This window comes from Oryzias latipes, chromosome 8 (genome assembly GCF_053564925.1).
Source record: "Oryzias latipes strain Hd-rR chromosome 8, Olatipes_Hd-rR_3.1".
Taxonomy (NCBI): Eukaryota; Metazoa; Chordata; class Actinopteri; order Beloniformes; family Adrianichthyidae; genus Oryzias; species Oryzias latipes.
Genome location: NC_136244.1, coordinates 26,090,980 through 26,111,372, shown reverse-complemented (window position 1 = coordinate 26,111,372; position 20,393 = coordinate 26,090,980). Strand labels below are relative to the sequence as shown.

At 45.1% G+C, this 20,393-nt stretch overlaps 1 protein-coding gene across 2 annotated transcripts; it reads right to left on the bottom strand.

Annotated features, from left to right (window-relative positions):
* Window positions 1-1,354: 1,354 nt before the first annotated feature.
* On the bottom strand, window positions 1,355-19,081 carry LOC101161809 (ras-related protein Rab-40C). Of its 2 annotated transcripts, XM_023957288.2 has the most exons (7): window positions 18,941-19,081; window positions 17,937-18,236; window positions 9,313-9,373; window positions 7,767-7,827; window positions 7,600-7,677; window positions 5,184-5,406; window positions 1,355-2,932 (listed from the first exon to the last, which is right to left on the bottom strand). In XM_023957288.2, the coding sequence occupies exons 2-7, from the start codon at window positions 18,076-18,078 to the stop codon at window positions 2,658-2,660; spliced, it is 840 nt and encodes a 279-aa protein (XP_023813056.1). In that variant the 5' UTR covers window positions 18,079-18,236; window positions 18,941-19,081; the 3' UTR covers window positions 1,355-2,657. The 2 variants fall into 2 exon arrangements, with proteins under 2 accessions (XP_023813056.1, XP_023813055.1); XM_023957287.2 differs by having other exon boundaries at window positions 17,937-19,073.
* Window positions 19,082-20,393: the final 1,312 nt, after the last annotated feature.

Genomic DNA, 20,393 nt, shown 5'->3' with positions numbered 1-20,393 from the left:
AGAAGAAGTGAAGCTGGTAGCTGCTTCTTCACTGAACACTGTTTGCAATTAGGACTGTTGTTCTAAAAAGAAGACGAGCTTCAGCTGCGGGAGGCGACCTTTGGCCGCAGGAGGTGACCTGCGGCTGCAGGAGGCGACCCGCGGCTGCGGGAGGCGACCTTTGGCTGCGGGAGGCGACCTGCGGCTGCGGGAGGCGACCTTTGGCTGCGGGAGGCGACCTGCGGCTGCGGGAGGCGACCCGCGGCTGCAGGAGGCGACCCTTGGCTGCAGGAGGCGACCCTTGGCTGCGGGAGGCGACCCTCGGCTGCGGGATGCGACCCTCGGCTGCGGGATGCGACCCTCGGCTGCGGGATGCGACCCTCGGCTGCGGGATGCGACCCGTGGCTGCGGGAGGCGACCCTCGGCTGCGGGATGCGACCCTCGGCTGCGGGATGCGACCCTCGGCTGCGGGATGCGACCCGCGGCTGCGGGAGGCGACCCGCGGCTGCGGGAGGCGACCCTTGGCTGCGGGAGGCGACCCTCGGCTGCGGGATGCGACCCTCGGCTGCGGGATGCGACCCTCGGCTGCGGGATGCGACCCTCGGCTGCGGGATGCGACCCGTGGCTGCGGGAGGCGACCCTCGGCTGCGGGATGCGACCCTCGGCTGCGGGATGCGACCCTCGGCTGCGGGATGCGACCCGCGGCTGCGGGAGGCGACCCGCGGCTGCGGGAGGCGACCTGCGGCTGCGGGAGGCGACCCGCAGCTGCAGGAGGCGACCCTTGGCTGCAGGAGGCGCCCTTCGGCTGCAGGAGTTTCACGGCTTGGGCTGTAGCGCTGCCGCCATGGCAGGTCAGACTCCAGAGAGCTTCATGACAGATGAAGCTGAGCGGCAGCGCCTCTGTCGCCTTCCTCTTTGACATCAGAAGAACACTGTCAGCTTTCAGCTTCTGATTGCTCAGCCTTGCTGGGATCTGACAGAGATGAAGCGGAAGACGATGAAGAGGAGGGATTCTGCAGGAACCCTTATCCTGAACCGTCTGGTAACGTGTCAGGTTGAGCTCTAACTCGAGCACGGCGCTGTTGTACGACTAAAACAGTGAAAAGATGGCATCTGGCGTTTTAGGTTATCTTACATGAATGACGGTATTTTAAAAAAAAACTCACTTTCATATATAGTTTGCAAAAAATCTGGAATGAAAATCATCATCTTTAGGGAATTTCCATCCCCACGTGAAACTGAATCCATTTTTCAGGTTTTTCCTAGAAATCTGTGAGAAACGTTTCCGCCGTCGATTTAAGAAAGCTAACCAAAACAGAAGGACTTGATAATTTGATCTCTGAGTTATTTAAAGTGATTAAGTCTGAACACGAGATCCCCGAGGAAGAGGATCACAGCAGCTGCTTTATGGAGGAATGAAATGCAGAGTCCAGAAAAAAAAACGAAAACAACGACTCAGATGTTTCCATCTGAGGAGAAACAAACACGTAGGGAAAGGAAAGAAGCGTGACGTTTTTACAAACAAACAGGAAAAGACGGCAGTGAGAGGAGGAGGATGAAAGAGCAGCCAGTAGAGATGAAGATGAAACCCTACGGAGGTCCATGAAAGAAGCATCTATTATTCAGCAGCTATGAATCATGGGACGGCACGCGGAGGAGCAGATCAGAGGCAGAGCGGAGCTGCAGTTGGTCTCCGGGGAGATCCGGGGCGCAGTCAGACGATGGCGTGAATGCTGGGGGGGAGGGGCAGTAACTGCAGGTAGATCATAGATGCAGGTAATCGAGCGGCGGCGGCTTGTTTGGCATCAGAAAAGCGTCAAAGGTCGAGTTAAGCTGCCGGTTCTGCAGGAGGAGCGTCCTCTTCCTTAAACCAAACTAAGAAATGTTCTCAGGGATTTATACAAACGGAAATCTTTCAGGCTCATCGTGCTTTGGAACACACAGGTGCATTGTGGGTAAATAACCTGACAGATGAAAAGCAAAGGAAAAGCACATCACTTATTCATCCAAACAAAGACAGATGAGTCTATTTGGAGCCGCAAGCCCCCCCCCGCAGCACCAAATAATTCATCTGCAGCAGAAGATTGTCCGACACGCGGGAGCGGCTGAGGCGTTCCCAGAATTCCTGCGTGCAAACTGCAGACTGACCTTTGAAAACCACAGAGGCCCGGCCGATCGGCGCTCACCTCCGCTGACGGCGTGTGGAATTCAATTAAAGTTCAGAAAAGATGAGGGCACCTCAAATAGAAAGACTATTTTTTGCAGGGTTTCCATGGCAACGGGCATCTCTGCCTTTCCCCCAAGCAAGTGTGCAGCTCCGCGGAGCGTTTCACTCTGAAATGACGCTGAGCTGGAAGGAACGTGAAGGCACAGCGGGACGGGGCTGCGTGGTCAGGTCGCTCACAGGTGCAAACGCCGCGGCTCACAGGTGCAAACGCCGCGGCTCACAGGTGCAAACGCCGCGGCTCAGAGTTTCTGTCGTAGCTTATCGGTCTGTAAATCTGAAATGAGGGGGAGGAGCAGCGGCTGACGTACAGCTGACCTCTACTTCTCCCAGATGTAGTGAAAATCAGGCGTAGTGCCCCTCTCCACCCGCTCCTGTCCATGTGCTTTCAGGAGGAGTCAGGACCACCCCCTTGGCTTAAACCCCTCCCCCTTCACCCTGTCGCTATGGCGCATTAGGAGATCTTGCAGTTGCTGCGGGTGCAGTTCTGCGGCGGGCTCTGGGGCGGACGGATGGACTTGGAGCGCTTCAGGCTGTTGCCCTTGGAGCCGCCGGCCGGGTTGGCCAGCGAGTAAGAGCGTCCGTGCATCATGACGGCGTTCATGCCGTTGGCCATGGAGAAGGACTTGAGGTGGGACTTGATGGCGACGGGGAGCGGCAGCTTGTCGATGAGGTGGACGGGCGTGCACGAGACGATGGCCCGGCAGCAGAGGTCCTGCAGGCTGAACACTGGGGGGCAGAGAGGAGAGCCAGATCAGGAATGCAGAGACCGGAGCGGCAGAAGGTCTGAAAAACTCGGCGTTGGGGTCAGTGGAAGACAGGCCTCACCCCCCACCCCCCAAAAAAAGCTGTTTTTTTTTTTTTTTTTTTTTTTTTTTTTTTAACTTGTCCTGTCCAACAGCTAGGCAGACAGATGAGAGCTGAGGGCCTCTTGGGTTGGACATATTTTACTTTAACAAGAGGGGTTATTAATCTTCAGACAAACCAAAGGTATGTCTGAATAAACCCCTTTTGTAATTGAGGCCAAACTTTATTAATTTCAAACATGTCTGAAAATCTTTGGTGTTGGACCGGACGGAAAAGGAAAGAGGGGAAGAAGAGAGAGGGATGTTAGAGAGAGGGGGGGGTAGGGGGTGATAATAGGAGGGGAAGGGGGATAAGACCATGAAGCAGCATAAAGCAACAAGTTTACTGGTTGTTAATCATTATGGTAAGGTTCAAATGAAAAAAAAAACAACAAAAAAAAAAGGGCGGAGCCTGTCCACACACACACTCAAATGTTATAAACACACCTGTTAGTTGCAAAAATGTCCACCTGTCGACATGTACACAAAACAGATAGTGTTCACACGCATACTTATGCCTTAAAACCAACTAGTGTGAAATATTTCAGTCATTCAGTCTGTTGAGCTAACACCTGTGCTCAGGTGAGTGTTTATGTTCTTCTAAAATGGATGGTGGAACGTGAAAAGAAGGAGGGAGAGTGCCCAGCCATCCCCACCCCAAGACCCCCACCGCACCAGCAGCGGCAGCCGGAATCCCCCCAACGCCACACGGGAACCGGCAGGGAACAACCGCCGCCCGGGCGACCAAGCCCGCCACCCAGGCCAGGGCCAGCAGGGCCGCCGCAAGGCCCCCAGAGCCAGAGAGCAGGGAGGCACGGAGGGAAAGAGGGCGCCGCCCCAGCCCAACCAGGAGAGCAGCCCCCCCGCCGCGCCGGGAGAACCCAACGCAGGGCCCCACCGGAGAAAAAGCTGTTTGACCCTCACAACCTTAGCCGCTTTGGGACAAACAAACAAACAAAGATGGAACTTTCTGAGCATCTTCGTCCTTTGCTGTTTAATTAGAAAACAGCTCTTCCCTCTCACATGTCAGCAGAAGCGACTCAAACTCTTCTTCTTTCAATCAAACCTTTTAAGGGAATCACTGGAGGTGTGCAGCTGATGCTAAAACTCAACCCTTTTCTGATCGACTCGCTTAGAAACAAAGACTTTTTTTCCAGAATTTGTAACTGAAGCAACAACTCTGTGACGCGCTGTCCTTCTGAATTCCTGCAGCGGGCGGCGTCTGGTCAATGCAGCCGCCGCGCTCAGACGTTTACAGGAAGGCTCTCATCCACCAACGATCCGTCGTTTCTTCTCCGGTCACTGAAGTCAGTCCTAGAAACGCTCAGGCAGGCTCTTAAGATCGAGTCATTTGAAGCTCCTTAAAAATCGTTTCATACTTTCATCACTTTTTGACTCAAAACAGGTTTATGGTTCTGCTTCCTGTGAATTCTTTTCTCCTTTGACCTTAGAGAGGCTCTCTAAAGACGCAACAACATTGTCTGCTTTGGTCGTTCACCGGACTCCAAACTTCCAGTTTTTCTTTATAGTTTCACTCCGATCCATTTTAATTATGATGATGCTGCTTTTAGCAAAATAAGTAAAAACCCTGTGTTGTTTTCTTGGACATAGTTTCTGCAGAGCAGCATAATTCATTAAAAATTCAGCTCAGAGTTGTCGGCGGAGCAATACCCTTTCCCCTCTAGGGTACTGAGAGCTCTCTGTTTACACGCTGAACAGTTTCGATCCAGATTCCAGCTCAGACGGGGAAAACAAAGACGTTCACGCATCTGTTAGTCTGACAGTGGATGCATCAGAATGGAGCAGAGCAGGGCGTTTATGCCCCGCCCAGCGTATTTTCTACGTCACAAGTAAGCTTTTTTCCAACCGTGTTTTTTCATCTGCTCCTGATTCACAACAATTTGATTAAAGAAATACTCAGAAATGCAGTCTTAGGTGCAAAAATGCAACAAGAACATGTTAAAAACACCAAAAACGCCTTTTAGTCTTTAAAAACATGACAGATTAGGAAGGAAGCTTTACAGGCGGGAGCCCTGATGAAACCGGCACCGCCCACAACTTTCATTTAGAATGAACCCGACCCAAACCCGGGTCGACTGGCATCCCGCGCCCCCACCAGCCCGCCCAGCACCCACCTCTGTTGGGCCTCCAGAACTTCTCCATGCCGTGCCTCATCAGGACGATGCGCGAAAGCTCCGTGAAGGACTCGATGACGTTGAAGTTGCACAGGGGGCTCACCTCGAAGAAGGTCATGCCGTTCTTCTCGGCGTACGCCCTCGCCTGCTCGGTGGGGACTTGACGTTTGAAGGCCAGATGGAGGCGGTTACCGACCAGGATCCGAGGCACACCTGGAGCATGCTGGGAAAAAGAACACACAGTACCGTTGAAGCTGTGTTTGACAGCGGCCGCACGAGTTCCTGAAGTTTAACCCTAACAAGCCGCAGGCCGATCTGACCCCGCCCCCTGACAACGGAAGAAGCATGAGGACCGCCTTCCTCCTTCGCTTCCGTCGCTGCTCATCATCCTTGCTCCTCTGCTGGAGGCAGCACCTCCTCCACCCAAGCAGCTGCAGCTTCAGTGATCATCTAAACTTCCAGAGGAACCCTGATCATTCCAGGAAGCAGCTGCTTTAAGAGCACGGAGCCGCGGCGCCCGCCAACCCGCTGGACGGACGTTTCCCTGAAGCATCAGAGGCTCCAAAGCTCAGGGTCCAAAGACTTCTTTGAAGGAAGTGATGGCCGAGACGTCCTGACACTTTCCTAAAGTGATGTAGTTTCAGTAAATTACACCTGAATCCCATGTTTGAGCCCGATAGAGTCGTATTCCTAACAGAAAACTGGAAAACATGTTTACACATCCCAGCACTGTAAAAATTGACAGCTTTTTTTTTTTTACTTAAATTCTGGATTAATTAAATTAATTAATCAAATTCTGGACTTCTACTTTAATCGTTTGTTTTATTTAAACTTATTTTGAAATCATCCTGCTAATGGCGAAATGATGTTTGTGTGGAAAACGTTTTTCCTTCTGTCTTCTTCAGGTCATGAGCTAGTTTGGGATGAGATGGAAAAATGGAGGCGGTCACAGTCAGGGTTCTTGTTGCCTCCTGGAAGGGTTAAATTCTGAGGCAGATGATCAAATAAGGGGGCGGGGAGCAGCGCTCCTGCCTCAAAGCAAGAAGGTCCCAGTTCGAGTCCCGGCTGGGAGGCCTGACACAGAATCACCAGAGCCTTTCTGTGTCCGGTGCATGTGTGGTTCATAGGTTCATTGCTTTCTCGAAATCGTCCATAGGTGTTATTGCGAGTGTGTATGGGTGTGTGATTGTGTCCCTGTGTGAGACTGGCGCCCTGTCTATGGTCGCCAGTTTGGGTTGGGCTCCGGCAGCCCCGTGACCCCGAAAGGGACAAAAACGGGTTTAGAAAATGAACGGATGAAGATCAAATAACAGGTATTCATGGGATGAAGTTCAATCGCTGAACTGAAAGTGGGCGTTTCATCACCTTCTGGAACAACTACTGAGAAACGACGACACGAGGACTCAGGCCAACATGAAAGTGACAAATAAAAATGCTCCGAATGTTTTTTTTTTCCACAAATCCGTGCCGTACTTCTCTAGAGGTGGAGCAGGAAAGGACAGAGTAAAACCCAAATTCCACAAGCTGAAAATACCCCACATGGACGCCGACACACACAAAGCGGACGTGCTCTCCGTTTCCACGTCAGCAGGAAGGACGTGGAGTGTGCACGCACGCACGCACGCACGCACGCACACACACACACACACACTACTGTGCACCGTTTCCACATGCATCCATGAGACGGCCTTCTGTCACTCTGACGTGACGCAGCGGAAGGCGCTGGAACCTCCTGCAGACGGAAGGACGTTTGAGCAGATCATCTCTGTGAAGCAGAGAACCTCGGTTCCTCTGATCCTGGTTCGGTTCTTCATCTCAGGAGGACAATCAGAACTTTAAACTACAAGTTAAAGGAATGCGTTTTCTGTTATTGATGAGTACCTTTCTGAATAAAAGTCTGAACAAAATGGATTGTAACAACGCTATTTAGGGTTCAAATGTAAGCCACACATAGAAAAAAGTAGAGCTTACAGTCAAGCTAAGCATGTTCCTTGAATGGAGCAGCGATGGATGTTTTTAAATTCGCAGGAATGTGGTCATGTAGTGTTTTCTTTCTGTCTGTCTCTCTATATATATATATATATATATATTTTTTCCCCTCAGGCTTTAACAATTTTAACACCTATTGAGGATTCTGATTTTTCGATGACTTACATTTGGCAATAACTTCATTTGAATCTCCTGTTTTTGGTGACTGAATAATGTCGTTTTTATGTATCTTTTTTAGTCATAACATTTCTAACGGCTAATTGTTGTTTTAGTGTGCGAGTTTTGCACAAACCAGGAAGCACATTTTTAAATTTCTTTGTACTTGTGATAAGAAAAATCTGTCAGTCAATCAATCCGGCTTTAAAAAAGATTGTTTTCTGAATTCAAACAAAAAGTCCGTAACAGATTGCCTCTTGCTCTCTCTCACCTCATCGATCTCTCTGATCCACCTGTCAATGCCGTCAAACGACCAGCGGTTGGTGATGTCATAAACCAGGAGGATCCCCTAAAAAACAAACAAGCACAAAACTCTCCCGTTACCACGGGAACGCTCCATTTGTCAGATTCTTCCTCTCCTCTGCGGCTCCTCCTCACCTGCGCCCCACGGGAGTACGAGCGAAAGATGGTGCAGAACCTCCCCTGACCAGACGTGTCCCTGCAGAGAGCAGCGGGCGGTTTAAATCACGGGACGGGGCTCAAACGTCAGCGCCAGCTTTTCCAACATGGGTTCCGTGATGAGGATCTTACTTTAGCTCAAAAACACAGCTTTTATTCTGAAAAACACCGCAGAACTTGGAGCCGGGACTCCTTCCTGCTGCAGATTAATCAAAGCTAAATAAAAAATGAAATCACAAAAACACTTCAATTTAATCCGCATAGTTAGGATTCATCATTATATTTCATGGGTGGGTTTTTCTTTCTATTCATTCAAATATTATTTTTTTAAACTCGATTTTTTTTTTGCTCTCTGAGTACACAAACTATTGTGTGTTTTTGTGTGTGTGGGGGGATATTGGATATACAGTGAAGCACTTTTTGCTGCAATGTTTACACAAAAAGTTTGATTGATTTATTAAGATAAGGAGAACAATGGAGAGCATTTACTTTACTTTAGACATTAAAAACTTAAAAGCAGCAACTAGAAAAATGATGGATTCACAACAACCGCCTGGTTTTTTTCATGTTTGTGGCAAAATTCAGATTTTATGTTTCTGCTTCAGTTAGAAAATGTCTTCAGTAACTAGTGTTGATGTTTTTCACAGCCTCGTGATCAGATTTAAACTCTCTACTCATGTGGTTTAGTGCAGAGTCAGAACGGTTCGTTAAGGTCGGCCATCTTGGTGAGGTAACCAGGGAAAACTGCTGAAAGTTGGTAAAAAAATAAATAAATAAATAAATAGAGTTTGTGTTTGGACGATATGTGAAAATTTCCATGTCCACTCCATAAATACGAATGTCGTTTGGCAATCGCAATATCGTTAGAGGGCGGAGTCACTGGTATGTCAAAAAAAAAGAAAAGTACTTCTTTTTTTGTCTTTTATGACCTTTTAGGTTTATGGGCATTGGGAATGATCCCTCACTGTCTGTCCGAGGACTCAGGCATCAGCGGTTTCTGCTCCTCGGACTGAACCCTTTTGAACCACTGAAGATTGAGGTTGTCCGACACTCGACGTTCTCCACAGGGAATACGAGGCGTCGGTTTTCCCCCAGAGGAGCCACATTCCTTGGCCTTCCTCCAAACAGACCTCGCCTAGTCCTGCAGAGCGCCAGAACTTCAACTGCTGCAGCTTCACAAAGGACCAATGCCGACTGCCGCAACAATGAGATCCTGTGCAGCAGCAGCAGGTTAATTATGGCGGAAAGAAGCTGTAATTATGACCCGAGTGTCAGCTCCAGATTCCTGGTGTTATTTAAAACGATGAGATTCGGCAGAGCTGGAATGTAGCGTGTGTGATGTTACTGCAAAGCAATGCCGATGCATCTTCTCATTGGCGCTTTGTGGAAAAACTGTCCTCGGTCCAAGAGTTCTCCAGAGACGCTTCTCCTTTAAGACCAAACGTACTCATGCTCCATTTCCCACATTCATCTCCAAGTGTTTTCCTTCACTTCTGGAGGCTCTGATGAAGGCCTTGTTTCTTACCACAGCTCCAGCTTCACTCTCCTGCCGTCCAAGAGGATGGTGGTGGTTTTGTAGTCGATGCCTGCATGGGAAGAGAGGAACGATGAAGAGGAACAGATCCTTTAGGGCGGCAGAGTGAAGGTGCTGCACAAAAACACACCTTCTGGAAAAAACGTCTTTAAACATCAGGGCTCCTATGAGTTTCTTCAAGTTCAGTTTAAGACTTTTCTAAGGCCGTGCATTTCAAACATTATAGACCAATTTCTCAGCCCATTTCCCATTTTATTCATTGATTCCCACTTTATGACCAAAAGAGTAGCTTCTTGTCTTCTTTTTCTCCTTTTTTTTAAACCATTGGAGGGCATTCTCCAGACATAGTAGAGTTGCACGATATGAGGAAAACTCGCGATATGCGATATTACAGATTAATATTGCAATAACGATATAATTTGCGGTATATAAACAAATCGTAAAATAACTAAAATTACCATTCCAACAATTTCAATGCAACAGTTTAAAAATTATTCTCCAAATGACCCTCGTCGACATAGGTGACAAAACATCTAACATTAAAGGCCTCCGTCCGATTGGTCAACAACGTGAAGCCTTCCATCCGATTGGTCAAATGCATAAAAGGATTTATTTGATTCATTAAATACTTCCAGCTGCCCTAAGATTGTTTTAACACATTTAAGGTCTACGATTTATTGCAATTCTCGCCGTCTTTTGCGATATGCGTATTGCAGAGCTGGATATTGCGATAACGATAAATTAGCGGTATATTGTGCAGGCCTGGTACATAGCAAGTGGTTCTGTGGCTGTTAATTTGCATTATTTGATCAAGATCATGTTTGAAATATTTTATTTTAGACAAAACACGTGAAAAGGAGACATTTCAAACAGCACAATTTTTAAGGCTTTATATCAAAATTCAAGACTTTTTATTATTTCCAAATTCCTAAATTGAATGCTTCCAAAACGTTTGGAGGGAGACTGGAGTGGGAGAGCAGCAGTCGACCTCCATCTGCTCCCACGTTGACACTGTATGTGGAGGCATATTTTAAAAGGAGTAAAAACCACCAAAAGCTCACATTTGACCGTTCAGAGGTCTTCCAAACCACAAACTCAGAGGAAGGACCAAACAATGACTGGATCTCACAGCCGCAGCAGCAGAATGATGGAGACAAGACGTCCTATGTATTTACAGGAAACTTTCACTTGTGTTTGTTGTTGAACCATGAGAACAGGAGCAGAGCTGCGCCTCAGGTGATGATCTGATCCCTAACTAAACCGGTTTGACTGCCACACCTGTCACCTGCACCGCCGTCCAGGCTTGTTCCTGAAGAACCAAAAGGTGAACTACGGAGCAACCGCTGCTGAGAGTCCAAAGACGCCTCATTGATGTCCCCAACAGTGAATGCAGCATTTTGCCTTCTTTTGAAAGGCCCCTTTTCTCTTAAACAGACCCTCAAACCCTCCCGACACATCAGCTTCTCACTGCAGCTCTGATTGCAGAGACTCTGCAAACAAACACAAAGTACAGAGTGGTGGTCTGATGGTTAGCAGCTGCTGGCCAACAGCATTAGTTAGACGCGTTTTCGCTGCACAGGAAAGTGCTGAGCTCAGGCTGGGCTAATGGAATTGCAGCGCTGCCTAACAAATGCTTCCTTTCTTCTCTGCCAAAGCTCACTTAGAAACCCCAGATAATCGATAGTGTTTCAACATCTCCACGTCTTCACTGGAAACTGCTGAGGCCTTCAGATATGTCCGCTTTGTTCTGAGAAGGTTCAGAGCTTTGGGTTTATGTATGCAGTGTCCAAGAATCCAGTTTACTTTCATAACATTGGATATGTTTGGATTGCAGAAAGAAAGCAAATTATTTTGGGGTGTTGGTGTTTTTACAGACATGAAATGGAAATTCATTTCTGAAATATTTGCTGCAGTCAATTAAAGAAGTGCTACAAAAAGTATGGTGCATCAGAAGGGCCAAAAACAAGGCTTTTGACAAGTGCAGTTTATTAAAAATTAAGGATCTCTGCTAAACTTGCAAAATTATTAGATTACAATTTGTGGTGTCTTTATTTAAAGAAGAAATCCTACTGTTGAGCAATCAGAAAACTTTATCCAAAAGGATTCTTTCTTTTGTGCTTTTCTGACATGAAGTAAAACCTTTAAAATGGAGACAAAACGGATCAATCTAAACGTGCGTTATAAGACTGTGGACTGACGCTTTTGTCCTGGAATCATGACTGCCTTCAACAACGTTGCTGTCACATCTGTATAGATGACGTGGAAACTGTAGGACGAGTGGGGAACAGTTGGTGTTGTGTTGCTGCAGCAAAACAATGCAGTGCTGTGCTGATCAGATCCCTGAGGAACATCTCACTGATGCCGGTGATGGAGCAGGAGATTTAAGAGCCTCACTGCTCTGGCAGATGCACTGAAAAGTAACTTTCCAAGCGGTTTTCTGCTTTTTAATTGGCTTCTTTACTTCTGGCCTGCTGTCACCTGACGGTTCCCCTCAACTGAGAGGAAAAGGAAAAGTGCCGCTTCATTAAATCCTTCATTTTGGACCATTTTGTTTGGTTCCTGAATACTTTTTCAATGCTTGTTTGGTAAGTTTTGAAAATGTTATACTATAGATCACAAATGGGGTGGTGTGTCTGGTGCACTTGGGTAGTTTCTTTTCCTACATCAAGTAAAAAACAAACACATAGCAACCATTCAAACATAATATCTTTCATAAGAAGAATGCCTGTTTGACCCTAGAACTGTTGATTTGTAAATTGGATCGCCGTCTAAATAACGATCCTCAGTCCCGGTGATAAAGTCTTCTCAGAGAGGAAAAGCTAACTTTCTTAATTCCCGGTTCTCTGGTTCATGTGACGTTTGTGAAACCAGGTTAGTGAAGAAATCTGACAGTAACCTGAGGACTGAAAAATATTCAGACCGTCTCTGTAAAAACTAAAACCTTCTAAATATATAAAAATCAAACTTATTTACTAGGATGTCAATGGGTAAACCTGCCACCAGTGGTCTTTAGAGGAACTACAACTTTGGCTACTTCCCGGTTCAAATCAAATTTGAAAGGGAAAGAGGGAACTTGGTCTGTAACCCTTGTGCTATCCTAGGCAATTTAACATTGGGAGTTGGGTCATCTAGACCCACTAGACAGTGCTCTGAACCTTTTTTCTTCAATGATTTGTGATCTTCACTGGTGTCCATGGATTACATGAAATCTTTCCAGCTTTATCCACCTTTGTCATGGTAGGGAGAACACGTCAATGTAAGGGTGGGGTCATCTAAGATAGTACAAGGGTTAAATTTAAAGTTAAGATGGGGGTCTCCTCACTGGAGGACCCTAGTTTGTTTTGTTTTTGGTGTCGGAGCGTAAATAAACCAACGCAGAACCGCTCCACCCTTTCAGACGAGGATGGAACTGTTTGTTCATGGTTTGTTTGGAAGCGTCAGAAGAAGCACAAGCGTTGGCAGCCTTACAAAATACAGTTTGTAATGTGTAATTTGAGATTTGGCAGTAACAACACTGTGCATCATTCTGTCATTGAGCATGAATGTTTTTCACTGTGAGGCTCAGATGTTTGAGTGACTCATCAGAAAAACTGTCTCCAGCAAAACAACACCAACCAACTCGACTCACCGCGCTGAATCTGCGACACAGACACGCTTCGCCAAAGGTTTTCTTCTTCAAAATCTCTGTGGAAGCGGTGAAGCACCCAAACTGACGGACGACATGCAGCAGATTAGTCCCTGCAAACAGCTCGTCTAAAGATCAGAGCCTGACTTGGCAGCATCCACTACAAACATGCTGCCCTAATTCTGGCTTCTTGAAATATTCAGGGTCCCGAAGGCTGGCCAAAAAAAAAAAAAAAAAAGACTTGGTCGGCTTGCCAAAAGGATGGGAACCACTAGGAAAGGTAGTGTCTGCAGAGCATGATCGTGGTCAGCCTTCACATCCACCGGCAGCTGCTGTCCAGCCGTTCATCCGCTGCTCTTCCATGGGGCCTCGTGCCAACGAGCAGCACCAGCCTTCAGCAGAGATTGGTCAGATAAGTGCTCGCTCTGCCAGCTGATGCATCTTTTAGAAGACTTTGGGGGTCGCTAAAAACAGAACGTTGTGTTGATCCAAAAAAAAAAAAAGTTCTTCAGTGAATTCTGCTGAGGAAAACCTCCTATGAGGAGTAACTGTAGGTCAACATTTGCAATTTATCCATTTTCCCATAAGAAAGAGTGAGCATCTAGTAAAATGGAATCTGCATCTTTATTCCTTCTTTCTGACACAGCTTTTACACAACCAAAATCCGGTTAAGGAATGTTTTACTTAACCAATTTTGTATATATTCCTTTCATTCTTTTATAACGTATTTAGTGATGTGACCGTTTTCTTTTTAAAACACATTCATAGGAATATACGAATGTGTCACTGACAGGCATTGATCTTAGTTTTAAATTTCCAAAAAAAGAAATCAATGTTAACAATCCATCAATCTTCAGAACCTACTGAGCCCTATGGCAGTGGTCCTCAACCCCTGGGCCGTGGACCGGTACCGGTCCGTGGAACAATTGGTACCGGGCCACAGATGAGAAAAAAATGTTTCCATTTTATTTTCTAATCTGACTCTGAAGGACGTTTTATTTGGGAAAACTCCCAGATTCTCCCCGCCACATCCGACTCTTGACGTATATCGAGTCGCTCGAAGAAAAAACAAATATATACTTTGGAAAATTTCTTTTTGGCAGGAAAGACTCAGTGAGGAAACAGAAGAGCCTTCAAAATAAAAGAAAGTTGCATTAAACAGACAAAAACTATGAGACTTTAGTCCAGATATGGATTTATTTAGTTTATTCATTATTATTTAGTTGTAGATGTGTTACGGTTGCAGACGCTATCTTTGTGTGACAATGTCAACACACAGTGTTTGACTTATCTAATTGTCTTTTCCCTTCATGGATGCTGACAACAAAGCCAAAGTGTCCCCCCCCCCCCCCACACAGGAGAGCATAAGGAGATAGGGGAGGGGGGGTCCTCATCTCTGGCCTGGCGTCTGCATTAGCCATATGTTGACATGCTAACTGTCCGTCACCTAATAGCATCTCGGAGGAAACTCACAGCTAACATTATTTCCGCCTCAGCGCAAAGTTAAGACTGTGGCAACCAGGGGGTTAGCCCTGCCTATAGCCGCTAAGACTCCTGGGAAATCTTGTGTCTTGAATACTTCACCATCACTGAGAGAGTTATGAAGAGAGAAGTGAGGTTCATGTTGTTACACTGTTCGTGTGTCATCATTATAAATGGATTTTAATGCCGGAAAGGAAATGGAGCTATCTGTTTCTCCGTCTACTCTATCTCTGAGACTGTTTGATGGTGTGTGGAGTTCGAGGCAAGGACGGTCAACGCAGCTAGTTCATTAGCAGCTAGTTCATTAGCAGCTAGTTCATTAGCAGTTAGTTCATTAGCAGCTAGTTCATTAGCAGCTAGTTCATTAACAGCTAGTTCATTAGCAGCTCTCCTCTCGTTTACCCGCTACGAGTGACAAAGCAGTCGGGTCGTTACAATGTATATACGGGGGAAAAAAAAGAGAAAACGTACCGAAACAGTACAGAAGTGAACCGAACCGAAACTGCCGTACCGAAACGGTTCGGTTCAACTTCGTGTAAGGGTTAATGGCCGGCGAAGTGTGCGGAATTACTTTTTAAAGCACGCAGTGGAAGCATGACCCACCCGACGCGAAGCGGAGGACGGTTGCTTCCGCGAAGTGCGTTAAAAAGCAATAAACGCATAAAGCATCAGTTCAGAGAGAAAGTTCACCTCTTACTAGGGCTGCACGATATGAGGAAAACTCGCGATATGCGATATTGGTGATTAATATTGCGATAAGGACATAAATTGCGGTATATAAACAAATAGCAAAACAACCAAAAACATAATTTCCGTGTTCACTGCAACAATTTAAAAATTATACTCCAAATGACCCTCGTCGACGTAGGAGGCAAACATCAAACATAAAAGGGCTCATCTGATTGATCAACAACGTAAACGGGTCCTTCTGATTGGTTAAATGCATAAAGGGATTTATTTCATTTGTTCAATATTTCAAGCTGCCATGAGATTGTTTTAGCACATTTAAGGTAACCATTTATTGCGATTTTCGCCGTCTTTTGCGGTATGCATATTGCACAGCTTAATGTCGCGATAACGATAAATTTGCGGTATATTGTGCAGGCCTACCTCTTACCGCTTGTTTTTGTCCAAATGATGAAGCTAAAGGTTGTTTTAAAGAAGCCGGTGCAGTGATACAAAACATTTAAGCTAGGTGACCGGAACTTCTTTTTTCACAGAGCGGTTATCAGGTTTTAACGCACACCCAGCAGCCAATCAGAATAGAGTATTCACTCGGACCATGGTATAAGTATCGTTACACCCCTATTTAGTTTTACAGGTTAAAATCTATAGCATTGTTTAATGGTTCCTACATAAAATTCAAAACTAAAAAAACAACATTAAAACAAATAAAGTTCAAAGCAGCTGCAGATATTTTACAGAGCATGAAGATAAACTGTACCTTCAAAAGTTAACCCACTTGTTGTTGGGCGAAGGCGATACAACTAACTTATCAGGAACAGCAAAGGAGCTGAAATGAGCGGCCGGAATCAAACCATCGCCTGGGGGTGTCAGAGATGAAACAGAGGAGCAGGAAAGCTCCACAGCTGCAGCGGAAACAGCAGGAAGGAGAGCGGCTGGAAACCCTGCTGACCATCAGGACAAGTGCATTAAAGCAAGCTGATCAATATCTGATCAATATCCCTGTCCTGTCATGAAGATCTCTCTCTTCTGAGTGTTGCTGTGCGTTTTCAAGCCTTTATCACAGCAGCTCAGACCCCCCCACACACGCACAGCCATCCTCTGAGTTCTGAAAACGATGCATCAAGTCAAAATCTAACATGTCGAAATCTTTCTGCATCTAAAAATAGAGCTTGCTCCTCCCTCCCGCTGCTTTTCCTGTTTGCTGCTGCTTCTGCTCCAGCAGGAGGAATCGTCCTGATTCCATCAGAGATTCGGCTCAAAGCGAATCTCAACCGTTCATGGAACACCTGAGTGCTGAGGTACACATGTGGTTACGCAACACCACCCGCCAGAAAGCTGCTCCGTTTGGGACGGCCAGCGCCACCATGGACTCTGCTCCACAAGTCGAGGGCTAACGCTGTCTTCAACATCCCGCTGCCTCGCTCGATTTGTGCTTCGGAAAAAGCGTTGACGCCATTTCTAACGACTGAACTGACAACATGACAAACTTTTTCCTTGGTTCAGCTCAAGAAGGTAAAAAAAAGCAGCTAAAAAAGTCAAATCAAAGTCTAATAATATCTGTACAAGCTGCCACGTTAGATAGTAGAAGCTGAATCAGGCAAAGATGGTAACATTTGCTAGGAAAAAAAAATTACACACAAAGCGCTGCAGACGGGTCAAAATTGATGTGGATTCATGTTAAAGATCAAGTTAATTGATCAGATTTTTGTTATTTTAAGCGTGATGATTTTTAAAATCCCCTAAAATGTTTAATTAATAAGATTGTAAGACGGTTTGAAAGATTTTTTATGCAAAACTTTGCAATAAATTTCCAAAAAGGACCTTTTTTTTTAAAGTACATGAAGTTTTTTTATTCATTTTAATGACAAAAACACAGATTATTCTAAAACATAATGAAAGGAGGAAGCAAACACAGAACACAAGCAGCACTTTTATGAAAGGGGCAGATCACCCTATTGTTGTTGTTTGAGTAAAGTGACACTGAGTGAATTACCCAGAATTCATAGCGGCACCTAAAGGTGCTCTGCTACAGAAGAGCTGCTGGTGGTTTATTATTACCAGGAAAATTAAAATGTTTATGCCATTTAAGAGATTTATATTATTTTGATTGATCTAAATTTGGTTTCACCTTCTGTGTTTGATAATAATTTAGCCAATTAATATAAAACCTGTTAACATAAACGTAGATGAAATAGTAACAGAAAAAAAGAACATCTACATTACAGGATCATTCGCTGATTGTTACATTTAATTTATGTTAAAAATGTTCAATTTACATAGAATAGAGGCTTATATTCTGATTAGAAATATGTAAATGTAAAGGCTTTTCATCAATAAACAGCAATTGTTTCACGCTCTGGTAAAAGGTGAACTCTCTTTATGGAAATATTAAAACAACAGAACTGAAGTGAAGGTTCTGCAGTGCATAAACAACAACAAAAAAAGATTGTGTATTAATTAAAGCCTCAACCTCAGGTGATAGAATTGAAATATTCGGGCAGAAAACGCCTCCTTCGTTCCAGCGGCGGTAAACTTATGGATGTAAGTTAAAATCGCTCAAACCTAAAGATGTTTGGCTACACTTTTAACAATCCCTTAAAAGGGGATGGGAGTGTGACGCTGCGCACGCGGCGGCAAAGACGGACGGTTCTGCCACAGTGCTGCTGAACGATTACCAAGTGAAAACATGCAGACGTGGTTTTTGAGCCAGACAAAAGGAGAATAATGTGACTAAGATGAACCAAACACTGCACACTCATTTGCATGAGAATGCTCTCTGTTGGAGCATAAACCCAGAATGTTCAGGACTTTTGTGACTCACCGCTGCTGTAGGCATAAGGGGACTCTGCAGATCCATCCTGCAGGCTGTCCAGGATCTCTCCTTTGCCCACGTCGCTGTCTCCCACCAGGAGGAACTTGAGCAGGTAGTCGTAGCTTTTCACTGGGCTCCCCTGGCTGCCCATCCTCTCCTCTGAGCCAGGATGGCTGGAGATGAACGGCTGGAAACGTGGGTGGTGCACCCGTATATCTTTGTCCCTCTTGTTGGAGCCAAAACAATGTCTTGTTATGCCATGAACTTTCTTTGTGTGCGTCTCAACCGTTCAAGTCTCTGACGAGTGTCCTACGTGAAAAGCAAGGCGGGAGCCAGATAACTGAGACTAGCTTGAAGGGAAATCATTTTCTCCTGCTGGGTTTAAAGGGTGGCCATAGTTTCTTCAATTCTGTAATTTATCACTACCTCTCCTTAAATCCAGACCTACTGAACTGTATTCAAACCACATTCAAATAAAGTTTAAGAGCAAAACGGATTCAGCTAAAGGATTATAGACAGTTTTTTGCTCGTTAAAGACAACAAAACCACCGCAAGTTAAAAAAAATAGTTACAAAACTTATTTTTTAATTAAATATTTATTGACATGGGCTTTCGGTTGATTTATTTTGTAAAGAAATCGAAAACGTGTCTTTTTGTTCGCATCTTAAAAGGCTTTTGTGCAATTTTAGCAACAAAGCTAACCCTGCCTGGAAGCTAGCAAGTTAGCTAAGTGCTAACGAAAACATGAAAACACTGTCACGCTGAATATAACCATAAAACATGCTGCTTTATCAGATTATTCCAACACGAAAACATAGGAAAACATTAACGAAATGTCACAGGAAGCGTAGCGCTCCTCGCGAGCTAAATTTCTACGTCGGAGTAAATTATTCAGGCCCCCCCGAGTCTTTAATTTTCTCAGGATGACAAAGATTTCCGTTACATCTGTGCTTTGTTAGTCCGATAATATCCCCAAAATCTTCAGGATAACCGAGCGGCCGTGAGGCTCTTACGTCCAGTCTGAATCCCTGACACTGTGCTGGGTAAACTCAGCCCGCGACGTTTCCATTTTTCTCCATAGTTCTCTGTCATAATCAACGCCGTGACGCCTCTACGCCGCACTACAGAACTGCCGCTGACAGATCCGCGGCTCCCACCTCTTTAATCCGTCCCCGCCCACTCACTCACAAACCCCGCCCCATCGGTCACTCGATTGGACAGAAAACTCGATGGGAAAGGAAAAGCTGCAGCGATTGGTCAACGAAAATGTCCATCACAGACTGTTGTCAACAATGCGCAGATGGCGAGGAAAATGTGGAAAACAAAGATGATCCATTCTTTACTGAATGATAGAGGAACAAAGGCAAAGATATGCGGTTAAACGTGATTACACTAAAGCATGATGGGAAAACCAATAATCCAATTCTCTAAAACAGCTGGCATAGCAAGAGAAACAGTGTTTTTAAATCTAATAACAGAGGAAAGTATCAGTTAAATCTTGTTTTCACCTTTTTGGAGCCAAGCTCAAGGTACACTTTTTTCCTTGACAAAAATCACAAGGCACAGCAGCACGCAAAAAGCGAAACTCTCGTCTGTATTAATTATTAATGTACAGTCCTTCCACTATCTTGCATGCATGTTTTGTAATAACTGAGTGAACAGATATTTGATGTCGCAGCTGTTTTTCCTGAAAGTTGCGATGGTTTTCAGTAATAGTTTTGTACTAAATCAGTTGAAAATTCGCCCAGGTGGTTGTTTTTTCTCTCCAGTTTATTAAAATGTAAATTCATGTAACCTCACAAAAAACAATTAAACTGACATTCTTTCTAAATGGTAATTGTTTTTATGTTTGTGCAAGAGCAACTGTAATTCTTGAACAAATACTTGAGAAACATTAGACAAAAAAAAGACCAACATCATAGTCGTGTTTATAAGTTTAATTGTAACTACACAAAAACGTGACCAGGTTGAAGGTTATTTTTTTGTTTTTTGTTTTTTAGTCTAAATGACAAATGTAACAAAAATGCTTTATTTGTTTCAAGGTGATGAAATTGTTTCAGTTTATTTTAAATGTGCCTGTTGGCCCTTAACCTTGATTCCGTGTGTATGTGTATATATATATATATATATATATACATGTTTAAACATTTTTTACATACCATAAGGACACGCTTTGAAAGAAAACAATGCCGGTAATTTTTCATTCCAATTCTCACTGGCTCCTGAAGCAGTTCTTGGCTCTCTGCCATCTTGTTGCATAACTGCTGCATTAATAATGCTATGTAATGTCATGTGAAGTGATGGGCTGTGTGTATGTTGGCCTCCCCCCACTCACAATGGATGAGGGAGACGGAGACCTGGACCGACAGCAGCTGCCTGATCCGTGGAGGAAAATGTGGAAGAGCATCTGGAGCATCTCTGGGCTCCAACTCCCATAAACGGTGCCGGGTTCCACCCTGCTGCTGA